The sequence below is a fragment of the Berghia stephanieae genome, chromosome 1 (assembly GCF_034508935.2).
Source record: "Berghia stephanieae isolate SIO BIC M18660-M18661 chromosome 1, UCSD_Bste_1.3, whole genome shotgun sequence".
In the NCBI taxonomy this organism is placed as follows: Eukaryota; Metazoa; Mollusca; class Gastropoda; order Nudibranchia; family Aeolidiidae; genus Berghia; species Berghia stephanieae.
The window spans coordinates 128127701-128142074 of record NC_088360.1 but is presented as its reverse complement, the minus strand read 5'-3'; the positions used below and the strand labels follow the sequence as shown (position 1 = coordinate 128142074).

At 33.8% G+C, this 14374-nt stretch overlaps 1 protein-coding gene across 4 annotated transcripts in view; it reads right to left on the bottom strand.

Moving 5' to 3' along the window:
* The window catches only part of LOC144963106 (cytoplasmic dynein 1 heavy chain 1-like), a 73448-nt gene that overhangs the window by 39810 nt on the left and 19264 nt on the right, over nt 1-14374 (bottom strand). For all 4 annotated transcript variants that reach the window (XM_078896760.1, XM_078896762.1, XM_078896761.1 and 1 more), the window contains exons 26-47: nt 14014-14253; nt 13090-13213; nt 12691-12836; nt 12385-12495; nt 11633-11842; nt 11240-11386; nt 10834-11000; nt 10224-10397; nt 9889-10054; nt 8800-8985; nt 8279-8473; nt 7738-7884; nt 7371-7506; nt 6903-7003; nt 6394-6556; nt 5706-5949; nt 5241-5424; nt 4690-4902; nt 4191-4343; nt 1941-2026; nt 1556-1712; nt 492-719 (exon numbers count right to left, since the gene is read on the bottom strand). In XM_078896760.1, coding sequence (XP_078752886.1) covers nt 492-719; nt 1556-1712; nt 1941-2026; nt 4191-4343; nt 4690-4902; nt 5241-5424; nt 5706-5949; nt 6394-6556; nt 6903-7003; nt 7371-7506; nt 7738-7884; nt 8279-8473; nt 8800-8985; nt 9889-10054; nt 10224-10397; nt 10834-11000; nt 11240-11386; nt 11633-11842; nt 12385-12495; nt 12691-12836; nt 13090-13213; nt 14014-14253 — 3678 coding nt within the window. The remainder of the gene's footprint in view (nt 1-491; nt 720-1555; nt 1713-1940; nt 2027-4190; nt 4344-4689; nt 4903-5240; nt 5425-5705; nt 5950-6393; nt 6557-6902; nt 7004-7370; nt 7507-7737; nt 7885-8278; nt 8474-8799; nt 8986-9888; nt 10055-10223; nt 10398-10833; nt 11001-11239; nt 11387-11632; nt 11843-12384; nt 12496-12690; nt 12837-13089; nt 13214-14013; nt 14254-14374) is intronic.

Genomic DNA, 14374 nt, shown 5'->3' with positions numbered 1-14374 from the left:
CTGAGCAATAAAATTATTTCACTTTATTATATAATCAACAGTTTGTGGAAATATAAAAGACAACATCAAAAAACAATTTGGAGCTATAAATGATGTTAATTCAAAATAAAAAAATTACTATCTTTTATGGTCATTACTGAAAAATTGTAATTCTAATCAGAATACAACTAAAATAAATTGATACTTATACAAATTGTAATTCTAATCAGAATACAACACATTGATACATATAATAAACAAAGTTTTTTACTTGAATCTTAACCATCCAATGATACTTTGTCTCTTTTTTTTAAATTTTCAATTATGAAAATCTCTCAAATTATTTCACTCTACAAATCATATTTTTAAATATCAAGACAGTGTAAATGTATACGAGCTGTTAGAGATGAATGAAAGACATTGAAGTATCTTGGTGACCAAAAGATTTACAAATCAAGAAATTAGAAAGAAAACAAATTTCCTATGACAAATATTTAAAGTTAAGAATTTACCTGGACAGTGGGAGACACTTCATCCTCTTTGGCTTCAGCTCCCTGGTTGCGATTGTACTTGAAGTCTTCCTCACTCTCCTCCAGAGCTACGTGACGAAGTGACTGCAGGTAGTTTTCAAAGACCATCTCTGTGGATAGGACATCTTCACTGAACCATACCATACCACATCGACTTACAGTGGCAAGGGTGGCGTACTTCAAGTCCTGGACCTCAAACATTATGCGGACCTGAAACAAAATATTGTCAATATTGTCCTTTCAAAAAATGAACTTCTGAGATTAAGTGATTCATGACCAATTATATTTTAGTGCCCCATTATTTCTTGATTGCATTGAAACTTAAACAAAAATCTAAAACAAAGAAATGCAAACACTATTTTTTTTAAAAACATACTGAAAATAAAAAGAGCATTACTTAATTATTTCACTATTTTCGCAAAGAGATTTGTGTATATCTTTAATTAATTAGTCAATACGTTTCATCCATCCAATAGAGAAAAATTTGTCTTGATACCATTTTTTTATGAAAAGAGTAACAATTTCAAAACCGGGTTTCATGCAACTTTACTTTTTTGGACCTATTAGTTTAATAGGTAATAAGAAAAAGTATGACACTTTCACATTGAGACACGAATGCCCCATTGATGCCCATCTTTTGCGATAATAAACACAGTGAAAAAAGAGAACTGTTCACTGCCAGAGGTAAGTGAAGAGGTAACTTTCAAAATCTGCCAAGTCGCATTTTCAACATTCAAAGAAAACTGCACTTTTGTGTCATTTATTTGGTCACTTAAAAATACTTGTCTTGTATGCTTCATTCAAAATACAACAAAACCTTGAGTGATGATCCAAAGATGTCTAGTAGATTGCTTGAAAGTGCTGCTTATTTCAGGAAATGTATGAAGCACAATGAGCTACACCACTAGTTTATCTAAATATATTCTTAATATATAAAGGTTTGTTCGGATTGTGATTTTTGTAACTAGACATAGGCTGGCGCTGGCACCTCTTTACAATTTCAAAAGGAAGGATTGATAATAACAAGGAGTACAAAGTATCCTTACATTTGGTGGAATGCCAAGACGTTCTCCATTAGGCAAAGTGAGAAGTTTGTTGTCATCCAGCACAGAATTGAGGTTCTCCACCCATTCTGGATCTACATCTCCATCAAAAATAATCCATTGTCTTTTTCCAAGTTCCCCACGAACATTATCAATGATCCTGTAATGATTGTAAATAAAATATCTCCTTTCATCACTTGAGGAACATATACAAATTATTTCAATAAATTTTGGTCTTTACTTTCCAAAGTTAGAAAATGTTAATATCGATTATCACACTCATAACATAATATGATAAAAAAAAACAACCCAAACAAATTCAATAACAATATGTTTACATTTTTTTAAAAATAGATATATGTCATAATAGAATTTGTATCTTACTTACTTTCTAAGAATATGAGTGAAAAGCCCATCGGTCCATTCTCTTGTGTTTTGATCAAGATTACCATACAAGATTTCTTTTGAAATGGACTGTAGTAGGAAAGTAAAAAATACATGAATTTAAATGTGTCTGATTATGGTGAAATCACAATCATTTTATTGAATTTTGAACATGACTTTGTTTGTTTTTGTTTTTAAGGGTTTTACGGCGCTTGCAACACATTTAGGTTATATCAGCGCCAGTAAAAAGGAAGAAAATGGGATAGTTGAAAGTTCTACGAGGGCTCTTTCATAATTAACCGAAAAATGCCTGTAAAATCCGCGTTTTTTATGCTATCAACAAAATTCTTGCACGTGTTCATACCTTGACTCGTCCTTCATTTCTCTACGTAACAGCCAAGTCTGTCGACACACTTCTGCCAACGCCGCACCATGGAATAGATACCCTCTCGGAAGAAATTTCCGTCAAGGTTTTGTAGACATTTCCGCACATGGTCAACAAGCTCTTCATCGACATCAAAGCGCTTTCCTGCCAGCTCACATTTCAGTGGCCCAAAGGGGTGATAATCAGATGGTGCGAGGTCTGGACTGTGTGGTGGGTGTGGCAAAATCTCCCATCCATATTTCTCTAGCCAACCTTGCGTCACTCGTGCTGTGTGGGGTGTAGCGTTGTCGTGTTGCAAAATGACCCCGTTGGTCAACTGCCCTGGGCGCTTTCTGCGAATGGCCTCCCTAAGCTTGTCAAGAGTTTGGCAGTACCTTGCAGCATTGATTGTTTCTCCAGGTTGTAAGGTTTCGAACAGAATAACACCACGACTGTCCCAGAAAACAGTTCCCATTATTTTCTTTGCTGACCGCATGACTTTTGAATTTCTTCGCGACAGGTGAGGATGGATGTTTCCATGTCATCGAATCTTGCTTTGTTTCTGGGGTGCAATGGTGCAACCAAGTCTCATCACCGGTGACTATGTTGTCAAGAAAAGTCACATCGTACCATAGAAAGTCTCCGCCGGCGTTGGCAGTATGCCCGTGAACCCTGCGTGAGCTCTTGCTTCTTCTCAAAAGTTCCCTGCAGATGTCCAATCTTTGTTCTTTATGATTGTCTGTCAATTGCATAGGAACCCATCTTGCGCTGACTTTTCTGTAGCCAAGTTCATCAAATACAATTCTATGGGCAGAAGTTTCCGAAATTTCAAGACTGCTTGCGATTTCATGAAGTTTCAACCTCCTGTCTTGACGAATAAGCTCATCAACTCGCTTCACATTGTCTTCTGACGTCGCAGTTATCGAACGCCCTCTCCCTTCCCTGTCTGTCAAGTCGGAATGGCCGGCTTCAAACAAATTACACCAGTGATAGACTTGTGTACGGCTTATAACATGCTCACCATATACACTCTGAAGTTCTTTATGAATTTCGGTAGGATTCAGACTTTTGGCGTTCAAAAAACGTATGACAGCTCTGATTTCCTCCTTTGACCAAGTTTCAAGGTGGGCTGCCATCTTTAAAATCGTCTAGAAATTCATTGTGCAAAATGATGCATTTCATAATTTCTGAGAATATCCGTAAGGAAATAAGGAATATCGTGTCGTTCACAGAATTAAAAAATCTCCACTGGTTGCTGAGCAATGGGCATTTTTCGGTTATTTCTGAAAGAGCCCTCGTAGAATTACAATTAAAGCACCCAAGAGAGAGTAAGACAAAGGGGAATTGGGAACAAATAGGGATCAGATGTAGATTCCAAGAGCATACCATCAATGTACTTAGCTTGAGATCACCTATAAGTCTCATCCGGACACAAGAACACAATCCAACAAGGAGAAATACACTCAGATGCATACATCATACATTAAAAATAAATATAATAATACATAACAGAGAGATGATTTACAAGGAAAAAAATATCATCTCTCAAAACAATAACTATGCATTTGACTGTTTCCCTCCCAGCCAGGACTCGGGCCAGGGCCAGGACAAAACCAAGTAATCTCATTCCAAGACAAAGACAGAAAGCATGTTGGAAAACAGATATAAGGGGATAGAAGACACAGTATGTACCCCCCTGCCCGCTATGGGAGGTCAGGATCCCCACCCAGGAACATGACTTTAAACATATAAATGAAATTCAAATATACAGACAGAATAAGTTTTCAATGACTGATGAATTCATCTATTGTTTTGTTTTTTCCTTCAAATGTATAACTATTCCACATCCTTAAAGTATAAGAAGAAAAATGTTCAAATCAAATATCACACCTTTGGATCAATGACATGAGCCACACCATCACATCCTTCCAGTCGTTCTAAGGCTTTGAGAAGAACTCTCCAAGCAGTGGACTTACCACTGCCACTTGGACCCACCATCATCAAACCATGATGCAGCTGAGTGATTTGGTACAGTTGCAACACCTGAAATGGGAAAATGGCAGATGAGTCTTAATGAACAGCTCATTATTATAACTTTGAAGAAATTAAATACTAATTTCTCTTTAATACTGAATAATTTGGTAAACTACATCGTTTTTAAAAAACATTTTTCTTGAATAGTATGGGTTAAAAACAGCTTGGTAGGACATGATTTTAAAAAAACAACAAATATATAAAGTAAAAAAAATAAAATCCGAGTTTTTTTTGTTTTTTTTGTATTTAAATTTGACTTTATTGAAATTTTTGTAGGATCAAAACAATTTTTCAGATCATTTTTTCCCCCAAATATTGAACTAAGATTCCGCTGTTGATAATAATCCATTTGTACCTTCTCAACCCAGTGTGTGCCAAGCTCATCTCCCTCTCCATAGACCAAGTACATTTCTTTACAGACTTTACTGATTTCCTGTCTGAGAGCAGACATCTCAGCAGCACTGTACTGCACTCCAGGAAAGACGTCGCTCAAAAGACTGTGAAGCAAGGGAATGTCTTCAGCTACCAGTTTTGGCACCATAGTCTCCATCACACTCTGAATCAAAATCTATGGGAAGAGGGAATGACATAGTTGTTATTATTATTCCAAGTACAAGAAAAAGATATAACATATAAAATGCATCTGCATGCTTAAAGTGAAAGTCTATATTAAACAAAACAGTCAAAAATAAACATTAAAAAAAAACAAAAAAACAATCAAAGATATAAACATAAATTATATCTAAATTGAGTTCATGTTTTTAATCATATTGTTGAGAGAATGTGAATAATTCAAAACATCAGAATTAAATACATAAAATTCCATTATAACAGAAAGGAAAGGGGGAAATGAGACCAAAAGAACGCTCAATTAAAAAATTAAAAAACATTATCTTATATGCTTACTTCTTGTTCTGGGATATTCTCTGCAATTGATGTTTCATCCACTGGTTCTCCTCTCTCAATGAGACCCTTCTTGACACTCATGATGCGATCCCTCTTCACATTTCCTGCACTCACTAACACACTCTTCAAGGCTCGAAGACCAAAATCGTAATGGGATTGAGGGGATAATTGTTCATCGCAAAGTCTGTAAAGATCAAAAGAAAACAAAAACATGGCAAATTGCATGTATTATAATATAATGTATGTCTCCATAAAAAAGATATTTGAAATCATAAAATTGGAGAACAGGCGAAAGACCCTTCAATAACTTATCAGCGTCGTATGATATTTACAGTGAAAATAAATCTCCAATTAATGATTCCCAGTTTTATTTCAAATTTAATGTCCACAATAACCCAGGCAAACATTTAAAATAACAACATGTTTTACCATTGAAACATAATTAAAATTAATAAAAGTTCCTACTTGAAGAATGGTACAATCTTGCTGGCCAGTTTCTCAGCCTGTCTAAAGCCCTGTGAATACAACATAACCTGGGCAATCAGCTGCCTGTCTGGTTGGGTCATGGCCAGGGACCTGAACAGTTTTTTCAAGTTGTCTGGCAAGTTGGATCTGCCAGCATAGCCAGGGTTCATGGTTATGAACACAGCCATATCTGGATTCACCTTTACTTGTTTCCCGATGAGTTCCACAATAATAGGAGAAGAACCTAATGGGATTATAATGAATGGATCATGAGAATCATTAGTGCCTGAAGTTGGATATGAAAAATAATTTCTTTAATTAAACACGGTTTCTGAATCATTGCCACAAAGTAATAAATGAAGATCGAAAGATCATAAAGAAGAATTTACAAGAATTCCTCTTCCTGAAAAAAAGCAAGTCAATGCATTGCTTCAATTTTTTTTAAAGTGAGCAGTTTTAAAATTACAAGACTTTTAAGAAAAACTAATGTTTGTTTGTAAAGGTTTTATGGTGCTTGTGGCACATTTAGGCCATATCATCGCTAATAAAAAGAAAGAAAATGGGATAGTCAAAGAATTCTAGATTTTAAATTTAAAACACCCAAGAAAAAGTGAGTCAAAGGGACTGGTTCAAATAGGAACAGAAGTAGATTCCAAAAGCATACTATCAGTGAAACAAAACTACAAACCTTTGTCTTTCTTATCTGGATTGGCAAGGTCTTTCAGAGCCTCCTGGATGGTTTGAATCTGCTGAGATACGGCAGACAACATCCTTTCTTCGAGTCGATTAAACTCATCAAAACATCCCCAAGCACCAACTTGACAAAGACCAACAAAAATACGACCCATAGCCTGTAAAAGTAATCAAAACTAAATAAAATAAAACTTGTATCATTTCATGGGCAAATTGTATAGGGGAGAGATATTATGGATCATAAACAAAAGTCATTATAATTCTAAAAGCCAATGTAAAAAGAACGCTCATCTTATTATCATGAAACATAAAAATGAAAATGAAAAATTTATATAATTAGAAAGACTAGTTTGTTTTTTTTAATATAAAAAGATAGCATAGCATAACGATTTTCATGACACTTGCAGCATGTGATGAAAAAAATGGAAAAGATTGATAATAGATAATAATATTCTTAACATTTTTCATTTCACAAATTCTCTCTTAACCATTGTCAAGGTTTACCTGGAAGTCAAAGGTTTCATCACAGTTGAAAACCAACACGAAACGTCCAAGTTGATTACCCAAGGCTTTAACAGATTCAGTTTTTCCAGTACCAGCGGGTCCTGTCAAATATCAAAGTAAAAAATCCTTTTTGATCATACAAAGGTGCAAAACATGAAAAATGACAAAGAAGCATTAGGTAATTGCCATCCTAATAATCAAGGTTCTTCTTTGGACAAAGAATGTAATAAAAACTAAATTGGTTTGTACAATTTCATTTTATCACTTATTCTATCATTATTTCAGTTCAATACAGCATATTTCTTTTAGCACTAGAGGAAAAGACAGGCATCTAATTCATTTGTAAAGCTGTCGAATATCAATAGACAAACTTACCAAATTTTTAATAGATGAAGACTTCAAACAAAATTCAGCAATAAAATACTGGCACGTCTATAAATTTGTCAGTTAATTCCATGTTAATCTTACCAAAAGGAGATCCTCCAAGTCTTGCCTCTAGAGCTTGAGTCATGGTCAGGTAACACCTATCAGTCAGAGGTGTCTGGACCAGCTTGTCTTGGACACCAAGGTATTCAAACCCATAGTTGAATTTAGCATTTGCCATCTGGAAATATTTTCAAATATTTTTAGTTGATTCGATTTAACTATAGTCTTTTGAGAACAATTAAAGCTGAAATAAAAATTCATATTTCTTGAGCAAGAAAAAAAAAAGCACCCCAACCTCCACCTTCAATCAAAATCCCTGCTTTCTATTCTTCGATTATAAACATCATTAACATTAAATCACAGACATAAGTATAACCATAAATAAGTTGACAAAGTTATTAAAACTCACCTGAATAGACAACTGTTGTAGGACGTCATTGTTCTTGGGATCAAAATAGAATCTCATCTGGGCCAGCCAGTCAAATGACTTTGGACTTGTGATTTTGTCTCTGATCATTGTCCTGGTTACCCCTCTCTGATGGACCAACTCAGTAATCTGAAGATTTAAATAAGTCATGTATCTGTTAGAATCAACAATTATACTTGTTTTGAAGAGGGAAAATTAATTAGTATTTTGAATCAACTTATTGGTAAAACCCTGCAAACTGAAAGCAAAGCTTTAGCAGTACTTTGATTTATATTTCAATAATAATCACTCAAAACTAAAAGTGTGACAATACAGAGGAAAAGATATTTAACCATTATCATTATTTTAGTTTTGTTTGTTTCAAGGGCAAATTAAAGATATTCTACGTTTCACTGTCTTTGCTCTTTTGATTTCAATACTCTGGTTTACAAAGACTTAATACAATACATGAATATTCTCTTAGTTTAATACTTGATTCTCCCTTAAATGAATAAAATACATCCAGGAATTCCAAAAAGCTTACCAGACTTTCCAATTTCTTGCGTCTGACTGGAGGCTGTTCATGCAGCACAGAGTCTGCAAGTACATTTAATGTGGAATCTACAGTGCCCAGAACTTCATTGATAGCAGTTGTCTCTCCTTTATTAGCAGCAGCCTGCAGGGCATTCTCCATGTTCTCCGACCACCAGATTTGTGCTGCTAGCACAACCAATTGAGACTGTTGAGTGAGATAAACTTTTTTTTAATGCTATATAAATATATAATAAAATCTGGTCTGTTGAAAGTTTCGGAAAAGATTTGATTGCCCACTCAACATTAATCTAAAAAAAAAAATTAATTCTGTTAAAAACATGAATTTCAAATTTTGCTACATGTCTTGTATGAAGTTAAATGACTGTAAAAGAGGATGATAATTCTACGTATGATTCAGTAAGAAAGTGAAGAATCAATGCCTAAATTAAAACAGTAAAATGTATAAGAATAAAGTAAATTATTACGAGACGAAACAAGAATATAAAATTCCATCACTATTAGAGATCTCACCTGATACTTATCCACCCATTCCAAGTACTGGGCTGGCTCAATCTTTCCAGATTTGAAGACTTGCATGTCTTGGACAGCCTGGGCCAGGAGTTTTGCCAGAGTCACTCTCATCTCCTTCTCTACCAAGGTTAGCCAGTCATTGATCTTGGGATGGGCTGCAATGGATACTGGCGATGCAAAGTGAACCTGGGAAGAGTGTAAATCATCTTTAATTGACAGCTCGTTTGATTTTCAATCAAATTGGATTAATTTTCATAAAATGTAGTTTATGTACTTCACATACACTATAAGATACTTGAGCATACCAAAATAATTTTTAAAAAAAATTAAATTGATATTTCAAGATTCATAAATTGTTCACAAAATATATCGTATTATTCTATTCAATATTGCTGCTTTGGATGGGAATATTTCATCAAATCTAGTTCATAATCTTAAGTGGTATACTAAATTCCTAATACACAAATGAAGTTGTATGGTTTTAGTAGAAAGTTTAGATAATGCAGAGACCCATATAGACAATGGCAAATAAATAACAAAATTTAAGATGTTACATTGGACTCCTGTCATGTGAAGTAATCTGGAATTAAACTCGGCACATTTATAGCCAAACTACTGCCATAACTATAATCGGATTTTGATCAGAGTTCTTATAAACCGAGACAATTCTAAAATGTTTTCAAAAGGACCAAGACAAAGCAGAAATAAAACTAATCTCTGTGACGTAAACAACATTTCTTCTAGAATCAATCCCCTTAAAAGTGGTTACTAATAAAATAATTTGTTTTACAAATGTTGATTATCATTAAAAATCTACTACTTATGAGCATCTGAAATAGCAATAAGTGTTCAGATTGTTCAGCTATATGACCAAATAATTATAATTTACATTCAATGGATACAGAAAGCTTCTTATAGAAAAAGTGATTTCAGCTCACCAGTGAATATGTAAATATATTTATGTTATTGCACATTTAGTTCAAAATTATCAATATTTGACTATTTTTGACAGTTTATATTATGAAATCATTTGAAAGCCCTTGCAAATATAATTTCCTCTCAATCTCATTATAAAGCAATGATGTATACCTCCTCTCCTTCTTTGGATGCAAGGCCAATGACATGGGATTCGTCTTCATTGAGCAAGATGGCAGCAACACCTGCAAACATTTTCTTGAAGTGCTTTTGGAGTCTTGGTATGTTTTTACTGTTACCAATAATTTCAAGTAGATCTTCATCTCCAACAAAATAAAATCTGAAATATTAACAAAAACATATGAGTACACTTTAAAGTATCTGTTTCAATTACTTTTTTAAAAATTGGTATTTATTCACATGAATTAGTTAAAATAATCAATTTGTAAATCTTAAACAATTTGTTTAATTGGTATAATATTTTTAAAAACGTAGATATGGATACACACCTTGGAAAGGAAGCTCTTTGTCTCTCCAGATATTCACCCAGAGCCTTCTGGATCTTGCCAAGCAGATCAGCCAATCTCTCTAGCTGTCGCTGCACATTGGGAATGTTGAGGACATCCATGACCAGGGGTGATTTGGCCACCTTCTTCATAAGGCCCAAAAATTCATTGCTCACTCTGAAAAGCAATATGGTCATAATCGACTTCAGGAATAATAAAAATGATTATCGATTTTAAATTGGATGACAAGCACTAACCATTCAGATAGCAGCTAAATTCTATAACTAAAAAAAAAAGGAAAAATAAAAATCCATATACATTTCACAAGTATGTGAAAGTGTATGAATAAAATATAAAGAAATAATCACTTTATGACAAACAAATGGAAGCCAAAAGTAAATGAATTTATTTCAAACGCAAGTTCTGCCACCACATATCTGGTGATAACCTCAGACCTTATAACTCTCCCCAAAGCGAACAGGGACAAGGATGTGAGTCTGGTTTCAATTGGTTCACTGTTACTGCAGTCTAGGTCATGTTTTTCACAACTTTACTGTTTGATTAACAGAAGAGAAGAAAACAGTAACATTGGGGATAATTAAGTGATACAAACCCTTGGAATCTGGAAGTCTCAACTTGAAGCAAATGTTTGATGTCAGCACTGCCGGTGAATATGCCTTCCAAGTACACCCAACGTCTTTGAACATCAATCCATACATCAAACAATGAGTTGATACGGTTCAGTTTGTCTTCCCAAGAGAGGGCATCTTCTTCAAATTGCTGGAATACACAAGGTATTAAAGGAATTTAGCTATATATTGTTTGACACTAAATGTTTATAATCCAGTGGGAAATCGAAATCATTAAATCAGCCATATATTTGTTTCTGGTTATTCAAAGACATCATACACCCTTAACATGGACATTCCTTTAAATAACAAAACAAAACAAAATCTTAAATCAACATTTAAACTTGCATTAAAATATACGTCAACAGAAAATCTGATAGAGAAAAATACCTTGTAATATGGTGAGAGTTTCATAGCAGTGACGCTGTTGATGTGTTCCTTGACCTTGGTGAAGAGGTCATCCCATCCCTTGATAAGACGGCACTTGTTCTGGTAGTTCACCATGTCAAGTTCATAGCTTCTCCACACTTCGCTCACCTACAGTACAAAAATTTTTGAAAAAAAAAAAAAGAGAATTAATTAAAAATTAATGAATATATTTTGATAATTATTTCTTCATTCCCTTTATCTCTTTAAGTATTTGATGGATGTTGGCTGGAACAAATAAAGAATTATGTCAAATTGGATCAGAATCTTTTAGTAATAGTAAACACCTTGTTCATTAATTTACATGTTTTTTGTATCATATCAAAATTAAAATGAAAAAACATTTTTTTAAGTAACCTGTTTCAAGAACTCTTCCAGGGCCATTTCTCCCTGAGCCACACTGATCACATCCTTGACAACAGCTTCATTTCTCTGCAGATCCACATCCCACACAGCACCCAGTGTCAGCTCAGACAACACCCAGTTGACATTTAGTCTCTTCTTCAGTTGCTTCCAATGACGCTCCTTCAAGGCTTCAGATTTCAGCTCTACAATCAATAGATTGACCTGAAAAATGTTCAATCCAATTACAAAATGAAATCAATATCATAAATTGAAAACAAAGTTCCATAACATTCTTAACCACATTCTTCTTCTTCTTCAAGTACCAAGTCTGTGCCAGACATCAGTGATCATGATACGCCATTCATCTCTTTGATCAGATAACCTCAGAAAACTAATATTACTCTTCTCTTTCTTTGTCACCCAGCTGTTCAAACTATTCAAATATGTTTTTCTTGGTCTACCTTTACTCTTTTTACCTTCTATCTTTCCTGTGATAGCAAGATGTTCAATACATTTATGTCGATTTAGTTGTCCTAAAAATTGCATTTGTCTTTTTCTTAACCACATTATTGCATGGAAAAAAATTGTTAAATAAATAAAATATATAAATGAATAAATAAATAAACCATTTTTTTTTTCAATCTTATATTTATCACTTCAATTTTATCAATGTTAAATACTTTGCAAGTGTTGGGTGGTTCAAAGTTTAAATCAAAAGAGTATATTATACTTAGTCATTTGCCCTTTACGTTAACCATTCTAACCTTGAGGTAACCTTGCAGTTGCTTCTTCACAAACTCAAAAGAAGAGTAAGCCCGGAGTCGAGCTGGAAGTTCCTTCATTTGATTGACTAGGCCATCTAGAGATTGACGAAGCTGTGAATATATGAGAAATAAAATATAACTACCCTAGATCAAATCAATATAAAATATATCCAAAGTATAGATGGTCTCAAATGAGTATTTTAATATTCAACTTGAAATCTAAAAATAATTAAACTAACATAAATTGTCACAAAATCAATAATCAGTAAGGGAAATTTTACCAAAATTAAGTAGAAATTTTTGTACCTTTCGTGGAGCAACAGATAGCCATGTTTTTTCTTTGAGTTCATCAATCTGTTCCCAGATCTTGGCAAGTTCCTGCCAAACTCCCTTCAGGTCCTGTAATTCTTCCAAACCCACCTGCATTCTCTCAGAACTAGGACTCACATGACCTGGAAGAAATAAATTGTCATATCTTTTAAAAAGAAATAAGAGAATTATGCTTTCTAAATGTTGAATGAATAAAAATAATTGAAATGCACAAGCTTAAAGAATGAAAAATGAAAGCATTGTGTTATATGAAGAATGTTTTCGTTTGAAGTTTCTTACAAGACTTTATAAAAGTTTAAGAAATATTTCTATTTTCATCTCTGTAATATCCCTTCCTATCCTATTGATGTATTTTCTCCATGGTTCCAAACTAACCAGGTTCTGCAAGTTCAAGAGCCTCCTTGGCTTTGGCCACATTGTCCCTTTCCTCTTTAAGACGGCTAAATTTCCCCTCAAAGATTGTCAGAGCTTTCAAGGCGTGGTCAGGTCTCATCTCACCCTAAAAAAAAAAAAAAAGAAAGAAAATCTAAAATATTTTTTAAAGCATTTATATTGCATAAAAATATCCTTTTCTATACAAAACTTTTAAGTCAAACGCAAAAATGCAAAATGAGATTGTTGTGAACTTTCAATCATTACGACCTGAATTCTGATTTAAGCAGGACTTGTCATTTTGTGAGTTATAGATCAGAATTTTTTTGTTATTTCTATACTGGGTTTTCACAGCACTCGCAACATTTTTAGGTCAATAAGCACCAGTAAAAATGTGTTGTTGGGATAGTCTAAAGATTGTAGATCTGTATTTACAAGCACCAGAAAAAAAAGTAAAATATAAAAAACTAGTTATAATAGGGAACATAGTGACTTGTTTGAGATCACCTAAATGTTCAAGACAGACACATGCAGAAACCAATCTAAACCCATCCTGCCATGACTAAATATAAACATCATGTATTGTTACCACTATCAATTGATATATGTGACACCTGTGTGTTGGGGGATTCTGTCAGATTTGTCTATCACACATTAATCACATGACCTCTGTACGTTGCCTAGGACAAAATTTTCCTTATCTGGCTTATAAGCTTTTAATTTAATAGCAATCAGATTTTCTTAGGTTGTCGGGATTTTGTTGATGTTCCTAAATACTAACATAGGATACACTTAAATGGTTACAAAATGTAAATATTAATAACAAAATTATTAATGATACACTAAAGAATGAATCTTTATCCCACAATATCTATGACAAGTTTACTTTTTGATATTTAGAAAAATAAAACCCAATAAAATACTTACAGCAACTGGCTTTTCTTTGTCCCAGTCCTGCAACAAACCTATTGTTTTGTTTTCAATCAACTGGTCTTCCGAAGAAATCTTCATCTGCAGACTTGCCACACGGGTTTGAATGGAGGAGTCTTTTCGCTTCATAATATCATTGAAAGCTCCCCATTCTCCTTCGATATTATCAATATACAGCCACTGGGAAGGAAACTGGAAGCGCTGTCTCTCTAGAATGCGTTGACCTTCTTTGTACAGCTGAAATGAAAAGATGATGATTGACTTATTGACAAAAGTAAAAATCAGAAAATTAAAATTAGAAGTAAAACTAATAAAAATTAATTTCTATAGGACATCTCATGACCATCCTTGGGTATCT